The following is a 25,367-nucleotide window of genomic DNA, read 5'->3' as shown; positions in this document are numbered from 1 at the left end:
TGCAATTGCATCCTCCCCCACCACTGAAACAACCTCAATGCCGACACCTCAGCCTTCCATAATCCAACGACGTTCCAATTTCTAGGGTCAACTGGTGTTGCTCTTTTTTGTGTGCCACGTATATTATCATACATAAAACCCTACTTTTCTTTCTCGCCTCTGAACATTCTTTTCTATACCTATGGCTATTATCGTTAAGTCTGTAATCATCGATCGACACTATGAGAACTGTGCCCGATTACTGTTTAAATAACTGTTTTTGTCTGTCTCTTCCCTTCTCACTTCGTGTACATTATATATCCAATTGCTCCCATAATAATTTTATTAAGCAATTTTAGTTATTCATAAGATTTAATATGAACAAAGAGAATGAATATATATTTTGTATTTTAAATGTTTGTTATTTTTTGTTAGAGTTTTTACTTATATTTCTAAGATCAGATCAAAGTTAAATATATATTAATTCAAAATAATTGATTAAATTTATTATTTTGCCAATTTTACTTATTAATACTCTTCTATATAACATAAAATAAAAACACATCTTTAAAAATGTTTTCTATTGAAAATGCCTTAAAAAAAACGTCGGACGCGAAACTCTTAACTCTTTTTTTTATTAATTTGAGATAAGTACATGACATTATGTGTTTAAAAATAACTCTTATTCATTTGACATTGAATGCTGGCATTCAAGGACGGACGTAAGATTTTACGTTAGGAGGCCGAACTTAAACTTGTAAAATTTCAAGGGGACGAATTTGAATATATAAAATTTTAGAGGAGACGAAAATATATTTTCAATAAAAAATACATAAAAAAATTCTAAAATATATGATAATTTTATATTTTTAGGGACAATCGCCTCCACCGCCCCCGCCTAGAACTTTGGTAATTGAGATCACGGGGGAAGTTTGATTGATTAATGACAGACAAGATCAAAGGTTGTTTTAAAGTTGGATTTCATTTGTCTCCGTACATAATTAGGAATCTCCACCGCCCAATTAATTATCCCATTACATTTCCATCAATTGATTTATTAATCTAAATACCATCATTAAAAAATTATTTCTTAAATTACTTTTTTTTATTAATTATTAAAATAACATATTTCATAGAACATCTTATAAACAAAAACACATTCAATTAATTATATATTTTATAAGCAGAGATCTCATAAATTCTAACCACAATTTGAACGTTATGGTTTGCAAGAAATCGACAGTATCATCAAGGTAGTCAAATGAGGAAGAAAGAACTGATTACCTCAATTCGAGCACGTCTCAAATTTGATGCAAACCCCCTCCTGGGACCACTGTTAAAATCAATTTTGATGTTCGATATCTAAAAAGTCAAGCAATTGCATGGTCGGGGTTATTGTGAGGAATAATGTTGGATTAATAATGGGAGCTTGCAGACGTTTTGGTGAGAACATTACCTCGGCGTTTATGGCGGAGGCAATGGCGACAGTACACGCAGTGGAACTCGCTGTGGACATGGGTTTTTCGGATGTGATTGTTGAAGGCGATTCTCGAACGGTTATCAGAAAATTAACTTCAATGGGCTTGGATCGTTTGGAAATAAGCTCTTACACTTGGGAAGCTCGCCAAAGATATATGTCGTTTCACGCATGTCGTTTTTCATTCACTCCCAGGGCAGGAAATGTTGCTACTCATCTTCTAGCTTCCCAGTCGGATTTGGGTTCCACCGACATATACTGGGTGGAAGAAGCTCCTTTGGCAATGAAACTTCAAGAAGCTGAAGATCGGCGGTGGCTCGATCCTCCTTGAAGTTTCAGTGCTTGAGGTGGTTCGTGAATCTTCAGGTTCCATTTTCTATCACAACTTCCTTATTAGAGCGTTCATCGAAGACTTGGAGAGAACAAGGAAAGAGAAGGTCAACTTTGTCTTTTGGATTTCTTTTGTTTTTATTTCTTTTTTGTTGTTTTAGCTTTTTGTGGTGTGTGTTTTTACAGTAGTTTTCCTTAACCTTTGTTTTTCGGGGTTGTACTCTGAGTTATGTTTTTAAAGTTTAATTAACGTGGTGGCATTTATTGATTCAAAAAAAATATTTTATAAGCAGAGATGAAACGGAGAAGGCGGACAGAGACGGTTGTTTCCCTTAAAAAAAATTAAATTCTCATTATAATTTAGATATCTCATATCGATAATATGTTTATTTATTAGCATGGAAAACCGAACATATTCGATATAAAAGATCATAAAAGAAATTGGAGTTGAAAAGGGCATGTATTTTGTTGTAGGCAAATAGTGATATATGGTTAATGCATCCAAACCTGAGACAGAGAAAACACACAAGAAATAGGAGCACAAAGTGCATGCAGGGCAAAAGTGGGTTTAAATGACACCCTAATCGTAAACCCTCCCACAGTTCCTTGCATGAAATTTGCAAATCATCAACTTCATTACTCACCGCTTTAAATGAAATCCTTACAATTTTATATATCGTGTTTTATTAAAAATAAAAATACTGAGTATTATAACAGGTAATGACCAATAATCAATCATGAAAACAACCGACAACATGTTGGTTTAGTTGGACGAGACATTAGGGTTTTTAAGCAAGGCCAAGGGTTCAAACCATGGCCTCTGTAGTACCTGATCTGGATTAGTCGGTTAATAGATCGAATACCGGTGATTAATTCAAAAAAAAATCATGAAAACAATAAAAGGGGTAAACTATTAGACTGGTATTTTTCTTTTATATTTGTACACTTTAGTTTATGTAGTTTAAAAAATTCAAGTTTTAGTCATTTGTGTTATTGATTCGTTGAATTTTGGTTGCTTACATTACTAATTTACTGAAATCTGATCATTTATGTTATGGATTGTTATATTTTGATTACTAAACCGTTAACTCTCAATTGTTTGATAATGTGACACATTTGTCGAAAGAGGTTAATTTTAGTTTTACCTTTTGAACTTCATATAGAATATTAGTTAGACCATGCACTTTAGATGAAGCATCATTTTAACCTCTAAATTTTAGATAAAATATGTAATTGATTCCTGAATTCAACCAAAGTCTCTCATCATCGTTACCACTCATCAACGTAACTGTCGATTACCGTCGATCGACATCGGTCGCCTTCGCAGTCGACTGTTAGACCTTAAAATTTACAATTCACTCCTTTTTAACGCTCTGAATATGACTTTAGTGTTTGTTTCACACACAAAATATTCGAAACTCAACAAATCTAGACCTAGAACCCTTCAACTCCCTTTAAAATTAAACTATAACAACAACTTTATTATTACTATTTATTTAAAAGTAAATGATAAAAATATTAAAAATATAATTCTATATCGTAATTAACATATTTTTATTTATAATGTTGTTATATTATTCCTTTATTATGTTTATAATGTTAATTATAACTAGTAACAATCAAATAAATTTAATGATTATTTATAATTTTTAAAAGTTCGATCATTAAAATAATAATTTGGATCTAATTTGATAATATCTAATATATTTCACATTATTGTATTTATTTATTTGGAACAATTTAAACAATTATGAAGAGAATTAATGTTCCTTAGAGTGGAGATTAATAGACAAAGGGTCAGTGCAATCATAGCCGACCTGCAAGATTATGCTCCCACAACAATCAAACCCTAATTAATAAACACATTAATAAATAAAAGTTTGATAAATTAATATATTTTCGAATAAAATACACTAGAGGTCACTTAACTACGTTAAAATAATCTTTTTAACCAGTGAACTTTTAAATTTTACAAAAAAAAAATACAATATGGTCATTAAATTGATCAAACGATTATAAAATCGTCATTGAACTTATCAAAATGGATAACTATTTATAACATAATATGAATCATTTTGCTACAATTCAATAAATCTAATGATTATTTTGTAACATTTTAAAGTTTATTGATAAAAAAGAATATAACATAGTTCAGCAACCTCCAATATACTTTATCATTTAATTTTGGGTAAATTGCACACTTATTCACTGAACTTTACTCTCTCTCCTATTTCACTCACCTTACTTTCAATTTTTTCAATTTGCTCACTAAACTTTAGACATTGAACTTTTTTTGTCACTCGACCGTTTACTCAGTAATGGGGTGCTCATGTGCAATGTTATCAAAGCTGGACTGGACTGGCCGGTTCGACCGGTTGAACCGGGAACCAGTTGCATGTCCGGTCAGCCTCCAAAACCAGTTTTGCAATGAACCGCTAAAGAACTGGTAGAATCGGCTGGAAACCGGCAAAACCAGTGTGAATCGGCGGTTAAACCAGTTCACACGGTTATGTTTTTTTAAAAAAAATTAAACCAAACGATGTTGTTTGTTATGATTTTTTTCAGCCCAAAATTTATTTTTTGATTTTTTCGGCCCCAAATAGTATGGTGTAGTTTATTTAAATCATTTTGTTTCACTTGATATTATGGTATTTAACTTATATATTTTATGACTTGTGATATTTTTATAACTTTTAATATTGTGAACTTAAAAAGAGTTATAGATATATTGCTTTGAATATTATGTAAATTTTTTTAAAAATATATTATTTTATATAAACCAGTTCAACCTCGGTTTAACCCGATTGAACCAGTGAATCAGTACCTTCACCGGTTTAAGGTCCAGTCTGGTTTTAAAAACATTTCTCATGTGACTTATTTTAATAATAAAATATGCCACATAAGACTTATAATTAAAATGATAAATATACTTTTAATTTTTTTTCCAATTAATATAGCAATGTCATAACACCGTTAGAAATTTAACGGTCGAGTGACAAAAAAAGTTCAAAGTCTAAAGTTCAGTGAGCAAATTGAAAAAATTAAAAATATTATGAGTGAAATAAGAGAGAGAATCTTAACCGTGTAATTTACCCTTTAATTTTTAATGAGCTTATTTGAATTGAATGATTTTCCCACAGTATAATTGAACTCTTAAATCCCACACACACCATGTGATCAAGTAGTCTCAATTTTAAGGTACTAAAAAAGGAACAATGTAAGATTCGATGGGGGGATTTTGATAAAAAAGAAGAAGAAGAAGATGTTAAATGGATCAAGGAACATTGCACCAATGGGCAAAGACTGGGTTAGGTTCATGGGGATGAGTGGGGCAATTATGATAATTGTCTAATCTTGTACGGCTATTTCAGTGCAGCTTAGGATATGTCAAGCAGATGTGTGTGTTTTCATGTTGGCACGTTAGTATTTAAAAGAAATGTTAGTATGTAATTTTTTAATTTTTTTAGAGATTCAATGAAAAGTTTTAATAATTTTAAGGGACGTAATTAAAATATTTAGAAATTTAATACTCCGTGAGTTTTTTTCCCAATTAGAAAAGCTTAAGTAGAATTTGCAATATATTTTTGAGGTATAATTAGGGATGGGTGTAAGAGACAGACTTAACAATTTTTTTATTTGACTTTATTTTATCGGATCGATTTTAAAAAAAAAAACCAAGTTTGAACTTAGATTGAGTATCTCTCGTTTTTTAGGATGAGGTCAGGTCGGATCTATTTAGGTTTAAAGTAAAAAATCTCTTACACGGGTTAATAGTACAAGTATCCCTTATATATTTAAGGATACTTGCAATAATATTCCTCTATGTAGATTTTTTGTTATGCCTCTATTTTACCGAATAAGAACTATAATTATATATATTTGCTTCAAGTTGAGTATGGGTTTTTATCTAAAAATTGGGTTGATTTCATATCGAATGAAGCCTCTCTAAACTTGAGTCGAGTCAGATTCGGGTAGGTCAAAACCTCAATCCGACCCGAACGATGCATGTTTCCAAGTATAACACAAATTTTCCAAAAATTTGGATGCCAAGACTCTATATTTACAAAATTCAACTCAATCTGACTCAAACTTTTTAAATTAACCTTATCGAACCAAATCAAATCTTATCAAATTTCTATTCCTAATGTCATATATACGCATAAACACTAACATTGTTTTGAATTTCTTCAGGATATGTAACATTTTGAATTAGTATAATGAAAACATTATAGTCTAGTCCCAAAAATAATGATTTTATGATTTGTTCCCTTTTGAAACCATAAATTTATAAGATATTAAAATTATACTTGAATTCAACTTCGACTCCCCTATATGTTTTTTTTTTAATTTCATCCCTGTCCGCATAGGTCAATCGATAAACTCGACCTTTGAATATAATTAAATACACAAATAACACCACACAGATACATGTATTTTGAGGAATGAAATAAATAAATAAACATGAAAATGATTTCCCTGGACCGACAAAAGATTAGAATGCTGCCGTTAATGGAGGCGACAACACTTTGATTCCTCCATAGATATCTGCACATAAACTCAACTCTCTTTCTCACTCAGTAACTCACTGGGTCCATCTCTCTTTTTTTCTCACTCAACTCACTATTTCTAGTTGCACCACCAACAGTGAAACCTTTTCATTCCTCTTATAACAACACTCCCATCTCTCTCAAACCACTTCATCTTCTTTCATCATTTTGCCCTACTACCACCACTCTCCTTCTTTCTCCGCCATTAAAATTAGCTCGAGGATAGCTTATCTTATGGATTATCATCCTAATACTTCACTTCGTTTAAGCCTCCCCAACGATCAACTTAACCTAGACCTCGTTCTCGAGCCGTCGTCGTTGTCGTCTTCTTCATCGTCAAATAGTCCGACCGAACTGAAGGTCTTCCCTTGTAACTATTGCCAGAGGAAGTTCTTTAGTTCACAGGCGCTCGGTGGGCATCAAAATGCTCACAAGCTCGAACGAACTCTTGCTAAGAAAAGCCGAGAGCTAAGCTCGTCGGTTCGAGTTCACGGGGGATCGAGTTCGAACTATCCAGAGTCGTCCGGTCTTGAACGTTCGAGCCATTCTCAACGTATGCAGATGTCAGTGACGTCTTTCGAGCAACACGGTCGAGCCGGTAGGTTTTTCGGAGGTCCTAGAGAAGGGATCGGTTCTTGGTCCATGGGGTACCGAACTGAAGACGTCCAAGACGAGTTTAGCCACCTCGACTTGTCTTTAAGGTTATGAACTCGTAGTTTGTAGATGTATTTTCGATTGTGTCGTGTTTATTACGATACCTAAGGTAATAATTATTCGATTCGATTTTATAGTATTTTATCGTGTGTAATGACTATTCAACTCATGCTGATTTCATTTTAATTTGTTTTATAACCTTACACGGTTAAAATGTAAAATATTCTTAAAGCGTGGGCTATAAAAGTCCATCTTACACTATCTTGAATATCTTCGTTTACCTATGCCTCCACAATTATAGTACATGCATCTTGTTAAAGGTATAATGAATTAATAATTCAAATATATTTAAAGATGATTCACACGTGATAAAGTTTAAAGATAACTACAATTTACATAAAGAAATGACCATCCAACTCAGTTAGTAGAGCACAAGTCTCTTAACCTTGGGGTTGTGGGATCGAGTCTTACGGAGGGCATTTCATAATTCGGAGGTTTCCTACGGAAACTGCTCTCAACCTGACGTTGGGGGCAGCCTACTATCCTACCTCCCCTTATCCCATTACATATGGGAATAAGAGTCAGCTGATTTTTTTTTACAATTTACATAAAATTAAAGTCAAACCTAGGTACTTAAGAAACTTTAATGGTGCATGCAAGTATGTAGTTTTATTATTATTATTATTATTAATCTGGAATAAGTACAAGATAATATATATTCAAAGACAACTCTCAACCATTTGACATTGAACGCTCATACCTCTAACATTCTTAGTGTTTGAGCCGGAACCCAATAACAATATCTTTCCTTGATAGCAAACTAAACAAAACCCATCGTGAATATCTATACATACTCGAGAACCTAAATCAGTCAGAGATCGGAAAAGGTGATCAAAAGACAGCGAACGAAAAATCTTAAGTGTTAGATAGGAAACTTTAAGCCCCTCCTAGACAAATAAGTAGAACATGAAGGATTAGGAGAGATAATGAAGACCATTTGTACAAAATGTAGGGCAAGTTAAGGTCAATAATATTGAAGATGTCCGTTTAGGGCAAGTGATAAGGGCAATCAGTTTGAGATAATGTAAGACCAGATTTATGTAATCACTGCTTTTTCTTTTGATTTGATGTTTTCAAACCAGAATTTTAGAGCATCCAAAAAGAAGCTTATTGATCGACATCAGCATTTGGGCAGGGCAATTTTAGACGTAAGGTAGTGCTAATAAGTGGGTCCAATCATGTTGTCCTTTTAGTGTAATTAACCACATTTTAGAGTTCATCTAGGGGGTGCTTAGGTCACCCCAAATTTAGACTTGAGTTTACTTTTATCGAGTCGACAATATTGAAAATAAGATCCTTTCAAATTTCAATAAATATATGAGTTAATTGCATCATATATCCCCAAACTATGATACACCTTCTAATTGATCATTAAACTTGAACATTCTAATTTCATCCCCAAATTATGAATCGCATTTTAAATTGGTCCCTAACCTTTTAAATCTTTCAATTTTATCCCCAAATTCATCCAAATATGTAATCCATTTCGACCATAGTTTAGCCTAATTTTTTTTCAAGCATATAATAATATAACTTGGCATAACTATTTTATTAACCTAAATTAGGACATTTAAAAGTTTAGGGGACCAATTTAAAATGAGAACCATAGTTTGAGGACTATGATGCAATTAACTCTCTATATATTTTTAAAGATTTAGACTTATGTCATCGTTTTTATGAAGATCAGTGATGATATCACTTCGTTAAGTTTCCCTCATAATTTAATCAGGTTAAAACATAATTCAAATAATAAAAAATTAAAAATGGTATATTATTTTTTATTTTATAATTAAATTTAAATGAAAACGTTAATTGTATCATTCACATTTTAATTTAGTTTAATTCAAATTAAAGAAAAAATCACATTGTTCAAAATTTCGTCAAACGAATTGTATTTATCTAATTTAAATCAGGATAAATTACTTATTTGATCATCCACCTATTATTTAGTTTTTATTTTTGGTCATACACCTATTATTTAGTTTCTATTTTGGTCATCCACTTATTTTTTAGAATCATATTTAACATTACGTTCTAGTTATGTTTTGATCATCCGCCGTTAAAAAATTAATAGTGATGCTGACATAACATTTTCTTAATCATTTTTCGGTCTTGACATGATATTATCTTATGGTAACACATCAATATCACCGTTAATTTTTTAACTACAAGTGACTAAAACAATAATAGGTGAGTGACAAAATATGTAGTTTACCCTTCAAATTATTTAATTCTTTAATGAAACTAATAAATAGGGATGAATATGACTCAGATCATGTCAGTTTAGATTTTTGATGGACTTTAACTCGACTTAAATATTCTACTCCCTCCACTTGTGAGAGAGGCTTCATCTGACAAAATTTTGAGATAAAAACCTACACCCGCATCCTATATAATATGATATGACACGAATATATATATAATTCATAAAGTAAAGATATACTTAAAAATTATAAAAAGATAAATATTATTATAATTATTTTTAAATTTAAACTCAAATTCAAACTCCGTCCTACTTTATTCATAAAAAAGATTTAATGTCCAAATAAGTGCTCAAATTATACATTTTGGACTAAATAAGTGCTTACATTTTTTTGTCCATTCGGGTATCTAACGTTACAAATGTTAGCACTTTAGGTGCATGAGTTATCAACGACGTTAGGTTCTCCCTTTAAATGACACTTGTCACATCTGATCATTTTGAAATTTATTTTTTAAACAATATTAAAAATATTATTATATTTATAAAAACAACCCTAACTTTATATTATAAAACAACCCCAAAATCTCAAATCCTAACTTTACTCCGCTGTCACCGCCCTCTCCGGTCACGACCACCGTCGCCGTCGTAGTCCTTGTCATCATCCTAGTTATATGCCACAGTAGTTGTTGCCGATTCACCATCAGAATCGCTTGGGATTGTGATTTTCATTATAGGGTTCGTGGGATTCAAAACGTTGATTTGTCGTCAATAGGTCGTCAACAGGTCACGATTTGATAGGAGTTTTGGTCGTTGGGGGAGGGGAGGTCGGCTGGAGATTCTTTAACGACAAAGGGCGGCGGTCGACATTTGTTTAGAGGTTGAAATGAAAGTTTTCAAAGTTTTGGAATTATTTCAAAATTTGTGTTTTCTTTCTAAAAAAATATATATATAATTTTATTTTTTTTGACAGTTTATATAAAAATTTTAAAAATACTGAGTTGTGACATGTGTTACTTAATAGAGAAAACTAACGTCATTGACAACCCAGACACCTAAAGTACGAATGTTTGTAACGTTAGACATTTAGATGAAAAAATTGTAAATACTTATTTAACACAATGGTCTAACTTGGACACTTATTTATGCATTAAACTTAAAACCCACAACCCAATTCGGTTCGAACTGACTTTTCCTAGACAAGAAGAAAAATACCACGTTCTAAGCCGTCAGTCATCCAACTGACAGTCTCATATAAAGTAATTACCCTCTCCTTTCCTGTTTCTATTTATAACACAATCAATTCCCTTTTTTTCCAAACGTAATGGCGTTTCGCAGGCACCCACCACCACAAGACCCTTTTGCGCCACCACCGCCACCACCACACTTATATGACAGCGGCGGATACACTAAGTCTCATAGGGGCCAAGTGCATCCTCATTATTTTTAAAAAATAATTAAATTTAACTTAATGGGTTAAGAAAAAAAAATTACAATTTTTGCATACTCATTATTTAAAAAAAATTAAAGTTTTGGACTCCATTCTTAAATTTCTGGATCTACCACTGTTATATGGTGCGCCTCCGCCACCACCTCCTCCTCCTCCACCACCACCACATCACAACCACCAATCAGGTCCACCGCCACCACCTCCTCCTCCACCACCACCACATCACAACCACCAATCAGGTCCACCGCCTCATGCTTTTTCACCACCTCCTGGACCTCCGCCGCCGCCCTACTTCGATCCGTATAGACCAGCGCCGCATTGGACTCGCCCTCATCCACCACCATACTAGCTAGTTACAACGCCTCTTTTACTATAAAGAATTGCCTTTGGAGTTTGGAGTGTACGAGCAAAGCACGGCAACAAGGAACTTTATTATCTTACGGGATGTGTAAATTTCCTTGTTTTCACTAGTCTTACAGGATGTTTATATATTTGATGTTATGAGGATATTATTATTATGGATCTTATATAACTATAATTATAATTGTAATTAAATAAAATGATTTTAAATAGATCTATTTGTTTAGTTTTATCATGTTTACAAATATATTCGCTTATAAGTAGGGGTATTTAAAAATATTCGATTTGATTGATTCGATATATCGATCCAAACCTAAAAAATAGTTAATTTTCTAAAAAAATTATTCGATCGAGCCGGGTATCTGATCCGTAACTTTTTTTTAGTAGTTAGATTGGGTTTGGACCAAATTTTTATAACCGGGTACTCGATTCGACCGAGTAGTTTTAATGTATAAATATATATAGTTTAAATTATATTTTTATTTTAGATTTCAAATATTTACCTTAAAATTAAATTAATATCTATTTTTTTTCTTAGATTTGTATTATGTACTTTTATTTTTAAAATTTTTTAAACTTTTAAAGAAGTTTTTATTAATTTATCATTATGAGTTTAAAAACACGATTGATATTGATATTTTTAATGTTTTCTTTCGAAAATAAACTTTAATATATATATATATTATTTGTCATTAAAACTAACTTCAAATGACTAATTTTTGTGGGTGGGTTGTATATTATGAACTTTTAAACTTGTATGTATTTTCTATGTGATTTTTTAAAATTAAATTAAAAAATATAATATATATATATATATATATATGAATTAGGTACTCGTGACATGAAAATGAGAGTACCCATATTTTACACAGATACACGACTACCGAATACTCAAACTTGATGGGTTAGGTCACGATTCGACAAATATACTACCCGATGAATTGGGTATTTGGTACTTCATGTACTTGAAAATGCATGTATCCGATTTTGAACACTCTTATAAGTTATAAGCCTATCTATTTAAGGTATAATATCAAAATTAATCTTCAATGTTTTGATCACTCTAATTCATATTATTTTTTAGGATATGTTAGTCTCACATTTTAGCTTTTTTATCAAAATAATTCATATTAGATGAAAAATATTAGTGAATTAATAGTCAACGCGTTTTCTCGACGTGATATTTTTACATGTATTTAATTATTAACGTGATACATATCATATCATATCATTATCTTAGACGATATGACATGTGTCACATTATTATGTTAGATGATATTTATATATATCAGATTATCAATTTAACACTTGTGAAAATATTATGTCAACAATATACATTAGAATTTAGATGTTAGTTAACTAACTGTTTCCATCCAATAATAATCATTTTGACTAAAACTTGAAACTTTAAAGACTAAATTATTATAAAAAATAATTAAGAACTAAAATTAGCATTCGGATAAACGTTAGAGACTAATTTCGATATTATTCTTTATTTTAACATAATGTCAGATCGGGAGAAAAGGATGTGGCTTGGGCAACTAATTTGGGTTAACCATGACTATTTGAGCCCAATTGAGTAACTATCGCCATTGGTTTCTCAAATCCTCTTAATAAATTACTCTACTAATGAAACTTTATAATTTGAATTTGGATATCAGAATTTTCAAATGTTATAAAAAATAAATATTTTAAAAGATATTTAAATTGATTAAATTATTTATAAAATCCAATATTTTGAAATATTTATATTTAATTAATATTCAAATCTAATATTTAAAAAGGTACAATTAATTTGGATATCCATTATATTGATCCTCATCCAATCGGTTAAATACGGAGAATATCGATATTGAAAACTAAAATAAGAGAAATGAGGATCGTGAGAAATTATTTAGGAAAATAGAGTGAATTCTATAGTGATTGGTAAAGCCAAATGCAATCAAATTGTATAGAAATAAAAATGGAAGAACTAAAATAGGAATTTACCAAAGTTGAGTGACTAAAGTGGAGTGAATCTTTTAAAATGGTCCTCATATGTCTGTGGCTTTGCTCTAATTTGTCATTTTTTTATGTTTAGGATAAAATTAAAAGAAAAGTAAAAGTACAATAATATAATAAAAATAAAATAGTGAGTTTAAGGAATGAGACTGAAAAATTAATTCATTTAAGGGCTAGTTTGTTATATCTTTTTGAAAAGTGAATTTTAAAAGTAAGAAACGAATTTTAAAAGTGCTGTTAAAAAGTGAGTTTGAAAAAATAAAATATTAATTATAAATGTTATGTTGTAAATTAAAAGTATAATATTTAAATTATATTTACACTTATATGAATCGTATCAATATAAATTATAATAAATTAAAAAAATAATATTATATTTGAATTATATCAATTTAAACTATAATAAAAGTATAATTATAATAAAATTATATTTTATATAACTCACTATTAATATTTGAATAGATAAATCATGAATTTTACTTTTTTAAATAATTAAAATAAATTGTTAAAAATAATAAATTATTTTTTTGAGAATTTTAGTATTAAATTATTAAAATAAAATATAAATATATAATTTTTTTTTATGAATATACACTATATATATTGCTATCCCTATCTATGAGGTCCATATATTGAAAGTGCATTAGGTCTTGTATCAGTTACGTAAGATTTTGCTTTCCAGTTTGTTCACAGCTTGCATTTGCACATATAGAGTTTGGCATTTTCAACTGTAATTTATTACCTTATTCATATTCTTCAACAATTTGATTTCACATTTCCATTTGTTTATCAATCCAATAAAATGACTGTCCCTTGTTCCCATATGTAATAGGATAAGGGGAGGTAAGATAGTAGGTTGCTCCCAACAGTAGATTGAGAGCAGTTTCCGTATGAGACCTTCGAATTATGAAATGCCCTCCATGGGACTCGATCCCACGACCTCAAAGTTAAGAACTTTGTGCTCTACCAACTGAGCAATTTAAGTTTTATCAATCTAATAAATTGTCATAAAAAGAAAATCAGTTTATTAAAATAGGCAAGTAATATATAATACGACCTTAAGAAATTATAAATATTGGTTTTTAAAACTTAAACTTATTAATGTTATATTCTTTTAATAGTTCGAAGTGATTATAAGGTAGAATTTGTTTAGAATCTTTTTTAACCATTGATAACGCGCACATACTCTGCAGACCAACTGCTCGAACTCAGGATCTTTAGCGAGAACAACACTCTCTTTTTCCACCGAGGTCGCTTAATAGATTCTTTAAGCTAGGTTAGAGGTTTGAATTCCGGTGTTGTGAAAGGAGAAAATCGGATTGAGAGGATCACCCTTATAATGGGCCTTTGCAATACTTAGTACGAAATAGTCAGCCAATGTCGGTTGATCTATCCCTATTTCAGTTATCGATATTTGAATTGTAATAAAGTCGACTGTCAACGTGTTGCCATCGTCTAGTTCCAAGGCTTCGCACATGGCTTTGCTGGGTGAGTCTCCCAACGGAGATTTCCTACCTACATAAGGACTCGAACCTGAGATCTTTTTTTTTTGAAAGAGGGTACTTTGTATTAAAGGATAACAAAGTACACCATCTCAATGACCTCCTTTAAAAACCTCCCTAACCCTAAATGAAGTAAAAAAATTGTACCTTGAGGTGGTAAAGGTAAATACACATAGCACTCTTACATCGATGAGACCGTACCCCCTCCATCCCACAAGCCCCATCTTACACATAATAAGACCACCATAGACAACCCAATAACGAGAATAAAGAACACACTGAGAAACATACACAGACCTCAAGACCCGAGGAAAGAACCTAAACAACAGATACACTCACTTAAACGATATCAAACAACTTACCACTTGAACCAACTACATCGGTATCATTATGTTCATCTTTATATTAGTGTTAATAACATTTATCTTTCACGATAATTAAAATAATTATGTTTGTTTATATCTTTTATTTTTTAAATTATTTATGCGGTGTTATATTTATTATTTAGTAGCTGGTTTGTTGGTTTGGTACGAACTAACAAACATTGGACATTTATGGGATATACTAGTTTTGACTATTTGTTATTTACCTCTTCAACACATTTTCTTGTAATTGAACGGTTGAGAATTAAGTGCAAGTAGGTGAAGAATGTATGTGAATTTTTCTATATAAAAATGCCCCAATTTCTTAAGTAAAGAAGACAAAAGGGGATGTTCAACATTTGGTTTGTACCGGAACTCGTGAAGACAAAATTTCGGTTTAATTACGATTCTAGTCTTTGTATTATGTTGACATTTCTAATTTGATATAATTTAAATTATTTTATTTTATAATATTATTAATAGTTTCAAAATTATAATGATTTTTTGTTGTTGTCATTCCATAAAAGAAGTCATTAAGCGACTTTAGTGATAAAATAAAATGATATTTTTTAAGAGTCGAGTTTGAACGGTTGTATTTGTATAGCGTGTACACATCGTCGTAGATTAAAAATTAAAATTCTAATTTTAAATTGATTATTAAAATTAAAAATATTTTATATCAATTCTCAAACTATCAGTATCATTTCATTTTGATCATTCTATTAATGTACAGTTAACTCTATTGATTTTTCAAGATCATTGAAAATGGACCTTTTAAGAGAAAATTAACTTATTTTCTTAAACAAAGATTAATTTTTTTAACCATTATAATTAACAATACATTAATAAAATGATAACGAATATAATATTTTTAAAGTTTATGAACAGTTTAAAATAAGATCATAATTCAAAAATTGATATAAAATATTTTAAAATTAAAAGATCAACTTAAAATAAGATTCATAATTTAATCGGATTCTATCAAACTATTTCAAATTAAATTTATATAATACGAGTACTAAATCAATCCATTTGATAATACATGAAGTAATGAAGAAAGATTCACAGTATGCTGGCAGTGCCATACACTAAACTTAAAACCCAGTTAAGGAGCAGTGCATTCTATAGGGGGTCCCTGAGGGAAGCGCTTGGTATCGGTGCAATAGTTGTAGATCATGTAGTTTTTCTGCACCCATCGGAGCCTCTGTTGGCGGCTGATGTCCAGTTCTTCCGACAGCCACGAAGAGTTCGACGAACACGACGATTTCCCCGACGACCACACACAGCCATCAGCTTCGTAGTTCCTGTAAGAAGCTGTGAACGGAGCTTTGCTCCAATCCGTCTTTATGAGCCCACCGCGAGTCGCCCAGTCATCGGCGTTCCAAAGAGTCGAATAAACTCTCATCGGCTGGCTCTTCGGAAACGGAACGCCGATCGATTCCAGGTTCTTGAACTCCCTGATCGGCGTGCCGTCGACAGAGAAGCTGAGAACATTCAAATCACAGTCAAACAATGACAATAATCTGTAAAACATAAAAACTGTGAAATATAATTTACATGATGCGTTGAGGGTTCCAAAGAAGAGAGTAGGTATGGAAATCCTTGGTGGGATCGAACCAAAGGTGAAACTGCTGCTCTCTGTCTCCTTTTCCTCCGCAATATACATTCGTGTGAACCGTGTACGGCTCGCCGGAGAGGTTCCCCAAGAACTCGAAGTCTATTTCGTCCCACGTCGATCCTTGTGAACGTAGCTGTTCAGTTCAGCCACGGATAATTAAACATCACCAAATAGTACTTCGTTTATTCGCAATACAAACTAACAACTTACATAATACGTCGTGACGGTGCCGGCAGAGTTCCCCGGAACGAGCTTGACGCTCATGTCAATCTTCCCAAAAAGATATTCATTTCTGGACTGAAAACCAGAACCGGAGGATTTGTCAAGGCTGAGCGTCAAAAGCTGGCCGTTCTCCAGAATCTTCCCCCTGCCATCTCCCCACGTAACTTCAACGTCTTGGTTAAAGTTCGCAGCCGAAGCAACCAACACAAAGCCGAGCAAAACAGATACTACACGGCCAAATGAAGAGCTCATCGTCATCTCCAAGGGGTTTTGATTTGATTTTTTGAGCGTTTTTGAGACGGGGAGTGTTGTTATATAGGGGAGGATTTGGTGAGAAAATAGATGTGGAGAGGTATTGGGAAGTTTCGTGCTTGGGAGCTGTAAACAGCTGGAAAATGGAAGAAGAGAAAGAGAGGGTCCAAATATTAATAATGGCGATCGATGGCCATTCCTTGGTTCCATTCCATGCAAGTAAATGCTTATACGTTTGGTGCTGCCATTCTATGTTTGATTACAGTGCTTGCCAGGAATTTAATCGGTAGTTCGAATACTAAAAGGGTTCCACTTTATTTGATAGGTTCGAGTTTAATTCGGTTGATTTTGAATTGAGGGTAAAGTATACAAATGATCCCAACTATAACGTATTGTGTTATTAAGTTTTTTTACTATAAAAAATTACAAAATGATCCTTTGACTATAGTATGTTGTTTTGTTGAGTCCATCGACTATTTAAAGTTACAAAATAGTCACATGAGTATTCATTGTGTTCTAAACTCGTCCTTTGACTATAAATGTTAACTTATTGACTATGATATGATAAAATATGATCTTAAAATCTCAAATAACTATCATATTTCAGTCATCATGTTAACGTTCACCTTAGACGACTGCTAATTTTTTAACGATAAAGGACAAGTTTGGAACATAACTGTTAACAGTCGAGGGACTTAACAAAGCAACACTCTATAGTCAAAGGATCACTTTGTAACTTTTAATAGTCGAGGAACTTAATAAAGCATCACCTTATAGTCGGGGGACCATTTGTGTACTTTACCCTTGAATTAATATGAAATTTGATTTAAATCATAATTATTTAATTAAGGGGCAAAATACACTTATAACAACTAAATAATAAGAGGATTTTAGTCTGATTATTGATCTTTTATTTTTATCAAACATGTCACTTAATTATTTTAACTTATAACCACTTAATTATAAGGGATTTTAGTTTAATTATCGATCTTTTATTTTTATCAATCATATCACTTAACTATTTTAACAATGCTAAGAAAGAAAATTTGGGATAATTACACATTTCATCCTCATTGCATACATATTCCATCAATTCAGTTTTAGTTTTGAGGATTAAAATTAGGAGTAAATTGAAGGAATTTGTAAGTAATGAGGATGAAATATGTAATTATCCTAAATTTGTCAACTATTTTACAAATGGTAACGACATGTGATTTGATTGACATCATTTAAATAATTAAATTGTTTAATTGATAAAACTAAAAGATTGATGATCGTATTAAAATCTCCATAAAATTAAATGGACACGAACGTAATTTGGGGGAAGGAGTCTGGGGGTAATGGCATTCCTTTAGTCCGATGGGAGACGGTGTGCCAACTAGTTTCTCATGGGGGCCTTGGTTTTCGGCGGATGGATGTCCAGAACGAAGCCTTCTTGATGAAAATCACCTTTAACATCATTAAGTGCAAGAATACTCTTTGGGTGCGTTTCCTTCAGGCGAAGTACAAAACGGAGGAAGATGTGCCAATAACTATCCGTTCTCAAAGATGTTCTAAACTTTGGAAGGGTATTGGCATAGTTTGGCAAGATGTTCGGAATAACATTACTCATGTTGTGGGTAATGGTCATTCTATTGATTTCTGGATGGATAAGTGGATCCCGAATTTGCAACCATTATTTAACTACGTTAACCAAAATGAGCTCAGCCGGTGTGTTTCGAGTTCTTTTACCAACATGGCGGATGAAGCGGGTTTTATTTGACCATTTGCTTCCGATTCATATTTTGTTGAGATTGGCTGCAATTAAAGGGCCGGTGCAAGGTGGTTCGACGGATACAATTGGTTAGTGTCCTTGTAATGACTTGAACTTCTCCGTCAAGTCCGCTGATGAGATTCGAAATCGCCCTAATATTGGTACGTCTGATAATGTCTAGAAAGCTATTCAAAGGTACAAAGGATTGCAACGGGTGAAGATCTTCTTATGGACTCTGAGTTGGGAAAAACTCATGACTAATCCCGACCGCTTGAAAAGGCACTCTTGCTGCGCTGATTCGTTAGAGGACATCAATCATGTTTTTCGAAAATGCAACATTATTTACTTCATTTGGGTGCTGCTTATTAAGCAAGAGAAGCTGGAGGAGTTTATGTCTATGGATATTAAATCCTGGATCCATGTCAATATGGTACATACGAGCTACTTCGCCAAGGATGACAGAGGTTGGGAAATATTATTTGGTGCTATCCTGTGGAACACATGGCGACAGCGTAATGCAATCATCTTCGACAGTCCTTTGGATGATAATGCCGGCGTACTTGAACGTAGCAGCAGCGTGTAAATTTGGGGGTGGGGGGGGAGAGACATAATTCACATGTGGGTGCTGTTACTTGGATGATGCCGCCAGACTCTTGGATTAAGCTTAATATTGATGGTGCTCGTAGAGATAGCAATGGCTTTGCTTCATGTGGCGGTGTAGCCCGGAATCATGTGGGGGATTGGATGTTGGGGTTTAGAAAGTTTCTCTGGGTGTGCTCGATTTATAGGATGCTTGATTGGATCGTTTACAACATGTTTTGCGACAAGGTAACCACGTTGCTGACAATCTTGCGAGAAGTGCTGGTCCAGAGATTATATCCACGCAGTTCGTTGATGTCTCTCCCGATGAGGTGGTTCCTCTTTTGAATAAGGGGTGATATCGTTGTTGTTTGGGTATCCTGATGTGGGCCTCGGGCAAACTGTTTTGCTCTTAATTTGCGCATGTTGTACTATTTTTGTTGTGTGTACCCTTTTCCTCTTACAGGTTTAAAAAGGTTTTTAACCAGACATATAGTAATAATCTCCTTTCACCAAAAAATAATAATTAAACATTACATTGATTAAAAAGTTTATATCACAAATAAATATTTTAAGTTATCATTTTTTTTATCCAGATACATAAAGTACTTTGGTCCATCTTTCTCAAAAATAAATAAAAAAATATTTTGGTCCAAATAAATATCTAAAGTATAGTATAAATTTCATCTAGGTTCTTAAAAGTTTATATATGACATTGATTAAAAAAATACTTTAGGTACCTTGATGAAGAGATTGTACATTTAAATACATACTTTCGGGGATGGATCTAAAGGAGGGCGAGTGAGGGTACTCGTCCCCTTTTTTAAAAGTTTTTTTTTATATTTTTTATATTTTTTATTAAAAATATGTTCTCGTTTCTTTAAAATTTTATAAATTATTTCATAATTAAAATTTTATAAATTCGTTCTATCTAACATGAAATTCTACATTCATCCCTACCTACTTTGACAATAATATATGTTTTAAATACTTTTTTAAATATATCAAATTATAAAATAGTATCTATATTTAATAATAAATCTGGTTAAATTCACAAATTTATATAGATAAAATTACACGAATTTAGATTACCTAAAAAACAACATTCTTTTTGTGTACTTACTTTAACCTTATATATTTTGCATGAATTCAATCTAAAAAAATTTAAATACCTAAATAAAAGGGTTGATATACATTAAATAGTTATTTGTAATATATGTTTTTGAGAATTACATAAATTTAAAAACTCAAAAAATGATTTCAATGATAAAAAAATATTGTTCTTCAAGTTCAATCAGAGTTCAATCAGTTTTGTTTGCAAGACTATAAATATACATAGATTTATTTAAAATTTTAATCAAATACAAATATTTTCATAATTATTTTCAAAAAATATATAAATTAATTATTAATAAATATAAACAACTGAAAAGGGCAAAATCTGTGAAATAATGTGTTGAAAAAAATTTTGCTCATATGATGCAGTCGAAGGATTATTTGCCCATCTAGGACTATATTTTTTCATAGGTCGTCATATCTTCCAAACGACCTATGTTGATCGTTATGTGCTCCGAATAACGATTACCTAAATTTCCCTAAATAACAAATGTTACCTATATCGGTAATTAGGCATCTCGCCAGTATAAGGTCGCTAGGCGTTCAAGCATGTCCGTGAGGCAATGATCACAGAGGCGCATATTGAGGGTGTTACAAGTCAGTCGCATTTTTAATAATTTTAAATTTTTAATATATATATATTTTTTTAAAATCTATATGTTAAACCTAGTGTCTTATATTCATGTTTAAGAATAGTTTGATATCATTTAAATAAAATATCAAATTTAAATTTTTGTATATACAGAAAATTCTTATTAAGAGATTCAATTACCAAAGTAAAGTATATAACCGAGTCAATCCAAATTAATCAGTACGATTACGAAGCTTTAAAGAAAAAGAAAAAAACCAACCTAGTGACTCCGTCCGTACATTACAGAACATGTTAACAAGAATTTGAGTTACAATACAGTAGGCCATCAAAATATAGAAATTATTATTGATCTTATGTTACATATTGAAAAGACACTGAATACAAAAAAAATAATACAATAAGCCATTTTTGAACTACGCTCGAATATTAAACAAGCATTCATATAAGTCGCCGCCGTCGTTAACGAACAGTGCATTCTTTAGGAAGTCCCTGAGGGAACCGCTTGGTATCGGCGCAGTAGTTGTAGATCATGTAGTTTTTCTGCACCCATCGGAGCCTCTGTTGGCTGGTGATGTCCAGTTCCTGCGACAGCCACGAATTTCGAGAAGACGAACACTTTGATTTGCCGGAAGACCACACACAAGCATCGGCCTTGTAGTTCCTGTAAGAAGCCGTGAAAGGAGCTTTGCTCCAGTCCGTCTTGATGAGTCCACCGCGAGTCGCCCAATCATCGGCGTTCCAGAGACTCGAGGACACTTTCATCGGCTGGCTCTTCGGGAACGGAACGCCAATGGACTCCAGGTTCTTGAACTCCCTGATCGGAGTGCCGTCGATAGAGAAGCTGGAAAACATTCCAAAAAAAATGATTCACAATTCACAATCAAAATTCAAAAACAATCGGTAAAACATCAAAACCGTGAAATATAACTTACATGATGCGTTGAGGGTTCCAAAGAAGAGAGTAGGTATGGAAATCCTTGGTGGGATCGAACCAAAGGTGAAACTGTTGCTCTCTGTCTCCTTTCCCCCCGCAATATACATTCGTGTGCACCGTGTACGGCTCGCCGGAGAGGTTCCCCAAGAACTCGAAGTCTATTTCATCCCACTTCGATCCTTGTGAACGAAGCTGTTCAATATACAGATAAACATAGAATTTTATCAACAGTTGAGACTTGAGAACAGAGTTGGTTCACTTGCAGAAGAAGAAAGAACTTACATAATACGTAGTGACGGTGCCGGCAGAGTTTCCCGGAACGAGCTTGACGTTCATATCGATCTTCCCGAAGAGATATTCATTCCTGGACTGAAACCCAGAACCGGAGGATCTGTCGAGGCTGAGCGTCAAGAGCTGGCCGTTCTCCAGAATCTTGCCCCTGCCATCTCCCCATGTGACATCTATGTCTCGGTTGAAGTTTGCAGCTGAAGTAACCAACACGAGGCCGAGCAAAACAGACACTAGCAGAGAAGAAATCTTCATGTGTTTTTGATTTGGTCTTTGATGATTTGGGATTGGGAGCGTGGGAGTGTTAATATAGGGGAGAAGATGAAGTTACAGAGGGATTTGGAAGCTTCCTGCTGCTTGTGGATAATAGTTGTGAACAGCTGGAACATAGTGTATTAATTGATGGCTGCTGCTTGGTTCCGCCCATGCAAATGTAATTTCATGCGTTTGGTATGTTTGATTACAGTGCAACCAAACATGAATTCAATTCGTAGTCGGAGCTAATAACTATTTTATTCGAGTTCGAATTTGATCGAGTTCTACTTCCAAAATTTAATTTAATTTAAATGTGTATAGGTTCTCAACTGTTATAGATAGATACAAAATTATTCAATATATATATTGAAATTTAATTTATTTGATAATTCAGCAATTATTTTATTTTTTAGTTTCGTGGATTGATTTGTCCTCCCCTAGTTGATGCACACACCGAAAGCAAACGCGGTTGGGATTTTAGGCGACCGAACCGAATAGGCCGCCTGTCCATAGGCATGCGGCTTTATTTGGGACAAATTGAGTGTGGCCGAAGATTTCACTGGGCCAAAGCCAATGGTGTTCAAACAATTATACCACTAGTATTTAAATATGATTTTTCAGACCCATCAAATAAGTTTAAGGCTTAAATATAAAATAAGTATCGAAACTATATCTCTTTTTAAGAATAGGTATCTAAAATATTTTTTATCTTATATTGGCATCTAACATTGTAAACATTATTATTTTAGGTGCCTAAACTGTCAACAACATTATTTTTCTCCACTAAGTGACGTGTAACAATCTTGTAATTTTGAAATTTATTTAAAAAAAATATTATTATATTTATAAAAACCCTAAATTCTCTTAAATTACAAAAAAAATCCAAATCCCAAAAAACCAAATCCCAACATACTGATGCGGCCCTTTTCGACCATGATTATTGTCGTCGACGTAGTCCCTGTCATCCTCCTAATCATATGCTATTGTAAATGTCACCGATTAACCGTTGGAATCGTATCAAATCACGATTTTTATTTTAGGGTTCTTGAGGTATAAACAATTAAATCTTTGTTGATCGATTGATGATCGTTCACGATTTCATAGGGGTTTTGATTGTGGGGGGTGAGGTCAAGTGGAGCTTTGTTGACGATAAAGGGTGGCAACCAACGTGGGTTTATGGATTAAAATGAATATTTTTACAGTTTTGGGGCTATTTCAAAAATTATGTTATTGTTTAAAAAATTTTATTTTTAAAATTTTAAATAAAAAATATTTAAAATTATCAAATTGTGTCACATGTCACTTAATGATGGAAATTAATATTGTTGATGACCTGAACATCTAAAAGAATAACGTTTGTAACATTAAGCGATGAGATGAATCAAAAAATACTTTAGGCACCTATTCGTGAAAAGAATTATAGTTTGGACGTTTATTTTATATTTAAGCTTAATTTTAATAGTAAACAAATATTGTTATTTTTAGAAGTCTTAAATTCATGCAATTGTATATGTAGTATGTATGTGTTCATTGTCAATTGACTAAAAATTCTAAGTTGATAATATCTTGTAATCATCTCAGATTAACAAAAAATTATGATTTCTGAAATTTTCTAAAATTTATAAAAATAAAATAATTGTTAAATTTATTTTAATATTATGACGATCATTTTGTAATGATATGATAATTTTAATATTAAGTTTATAATTTTTAAAAGGTTAGTGACCAGAATGATATGAAAATTATAATTCATATACTATTAATGTACTTTACCCTAAATGAATAAGCCTTTGTCATATTGGTTTGACACTTTAGGTCAAAAGCTACATGATGGGGCCAACACGTATTGACAAAAAACTCATCCACTGAGATCCACACGTCAAACAAGATATTTACCTAAAATATTTAGTTGATTGTGTTGATTTAAATATATTTAAATATAATTGCGTCATATTTATATTTAAAATCAATAAATATCAATTAATTAAAAATAATAGTAAATATCAAATATTTTAGTTTTTATTTTTATATGCATGATTTTAATATCATCATAGTTTGTATCACTTAAATCATAGGATTAATTACGTGATTGATCACTTATGTTTTTGTTTTGTTCACTTTTATTTACTGATTTAAAAAAAATACAATATGTCGTAACTTTTATTTTTATTCAATTAAGATATGATGATTTTTGTTTTTATTTAACTAAGATATGATCACTTTCGTTTCAATAATTATGATTTAGGATTAATTACATGATTAATCATTTATGTTTATGTTTTTATCCATTTTCTTTATTAATTAAAAAAACATGATAAATTTATTTTAATTTAATAAAAGTATGGTTAAATTATAAATAACAGATATCAAATGTGTGATTATACCAAAATATTTAACGACAGTTATTTCGTGATAACCTCATTTTAGTTAAATAAAAACGAAAGTGGGCTATATATTATATATTTAAATCAATAAGAGAAAATGAACAAAACACACTATCAATCTTGTAGTTAAACCTAAATCATAATATATATTTTTATTAAGCTATGGTGATTATAAGGTAATATATGTTCTGAATATTTATTTAAAAATATATATATATTCTAAATGCTCTTAATCATTTGACAATGATCGCTCAATCACCCTACTATGACCGTGAATCCGTGACCTCTAAGAACAATAATAATATTTTTAATCACTGGAGTAAGTTGGTTCGTGTTAAATCATAATATTAAACATAAAATCGAAACTCAAAGTCTGTGGATAACTATAAAAAAGAGATAAGGTTGGAATCAACAGCTGGCTGCCAAGTGATTAATGTGAGATTCACTGATTG

General features: G+C 31.9%; 3 protein-coding genes across 4 annotated transcripts; 1 reads left to right on the top strand and 2 right to left on the bottom strand.

Annotated features, from left to right (window-relative positions):
* Window positions 1-3,486: 3,486 nt before the first annotated feature.
* LOC120179817 (xyloglucan endotransglucosylase/hydrolase protein 22-like) lies at window positions 3,487-22,569 on the bottom strand. Of its 2 annotated transcripts, XM_039185299.1 has the most exons (4): window positions 22,271-22,569; window positions 21,987-22,180; window positions 21,517-21,895; window positions 3,487-3,502 (listed from the first exon to the last, which is right to left on the bottom strand). In XM_039185299.1, exons 1-4 carry the CDS (start codon window positions 22,529-22,531, stop codon window positions 3,500-3,502), a joined length of 837 nt encoding a protein of 278 aa, XP_039041230.1. In that variant the 5' UTR covers window positions 22,532-22,569; the 3' UTR covers window positions 3,487-3,499. The 2 variants fall into 2 exon arrangements, with proteins under 2 accessions (XP_039041230.1, XP_039041228.1); XM_039185297.1 differs by lacking the exon at window positions 3,487-3,502 and having other exon boundaries at window positions 21,391-21,895.
* On the top strand, window positions 6,452-7,124 carry LOC120179818 (zinc finger protein 2-like). The gene has a single exon (XM_039185300.1). The coding sequence runs from the start codon at window positions 6,568-6,570 to the stop codon at window positions 7,039-7,041; it is 474 nt and encodes a 157-aa protein (XP_039041231.1). The 5' UTR covers window positions 6,452-6,567; the 3' UTR covers window positions 7,042-7,124.
* On the bottom strand, window positions 15,902-17,035 carry LOC120179816 (xyloglucan endotransglucosylase/hydrolase protein 22-like). Its single transcript, XM_039185296.1, has 3 exons — window positions 16,751-17,035; window positions 16,480-16,673; window positions 15,902-16,406 (listed from the first exon to the last, which is right to left on the bottom strand). The coding sequence occupies exons 1-3, from the start codon at window positions 17,018-17,020 to the stop codon at window positions 16,028-16,030; spliced, it is 843 nt and encodes a 280-aa protein (XP_039041227.1). The 5' UTR covers window positions 17,021-17,035; the 3' UTR covers window positions 15,902-16,027.
* Window positions 22,570-25,367: the final 2,798 nt, after the last annotated feature.

Source organism: Hibiscus syriacus, unplaced genomic scaffold, assembly GCF_006381635.1.
Source record: "Hibiscus syriacus cultivar Baekdansim isolate YM2019G1 unplaced genomic scaffold, ASM638163v2 tig00112470_pilon, whole genome shotgun sequence".
NCBI lineage: Eukaryota > Viridiplantae > Streptophyta > Magnoliopsida > Malvales > Malvaceae > Hibiscus > Hibiscus syriacus.
Note: the sequence above shows the minus strand (reverse complement) of the source record. Positions and strands in the feature narration are given on the sequence as shown.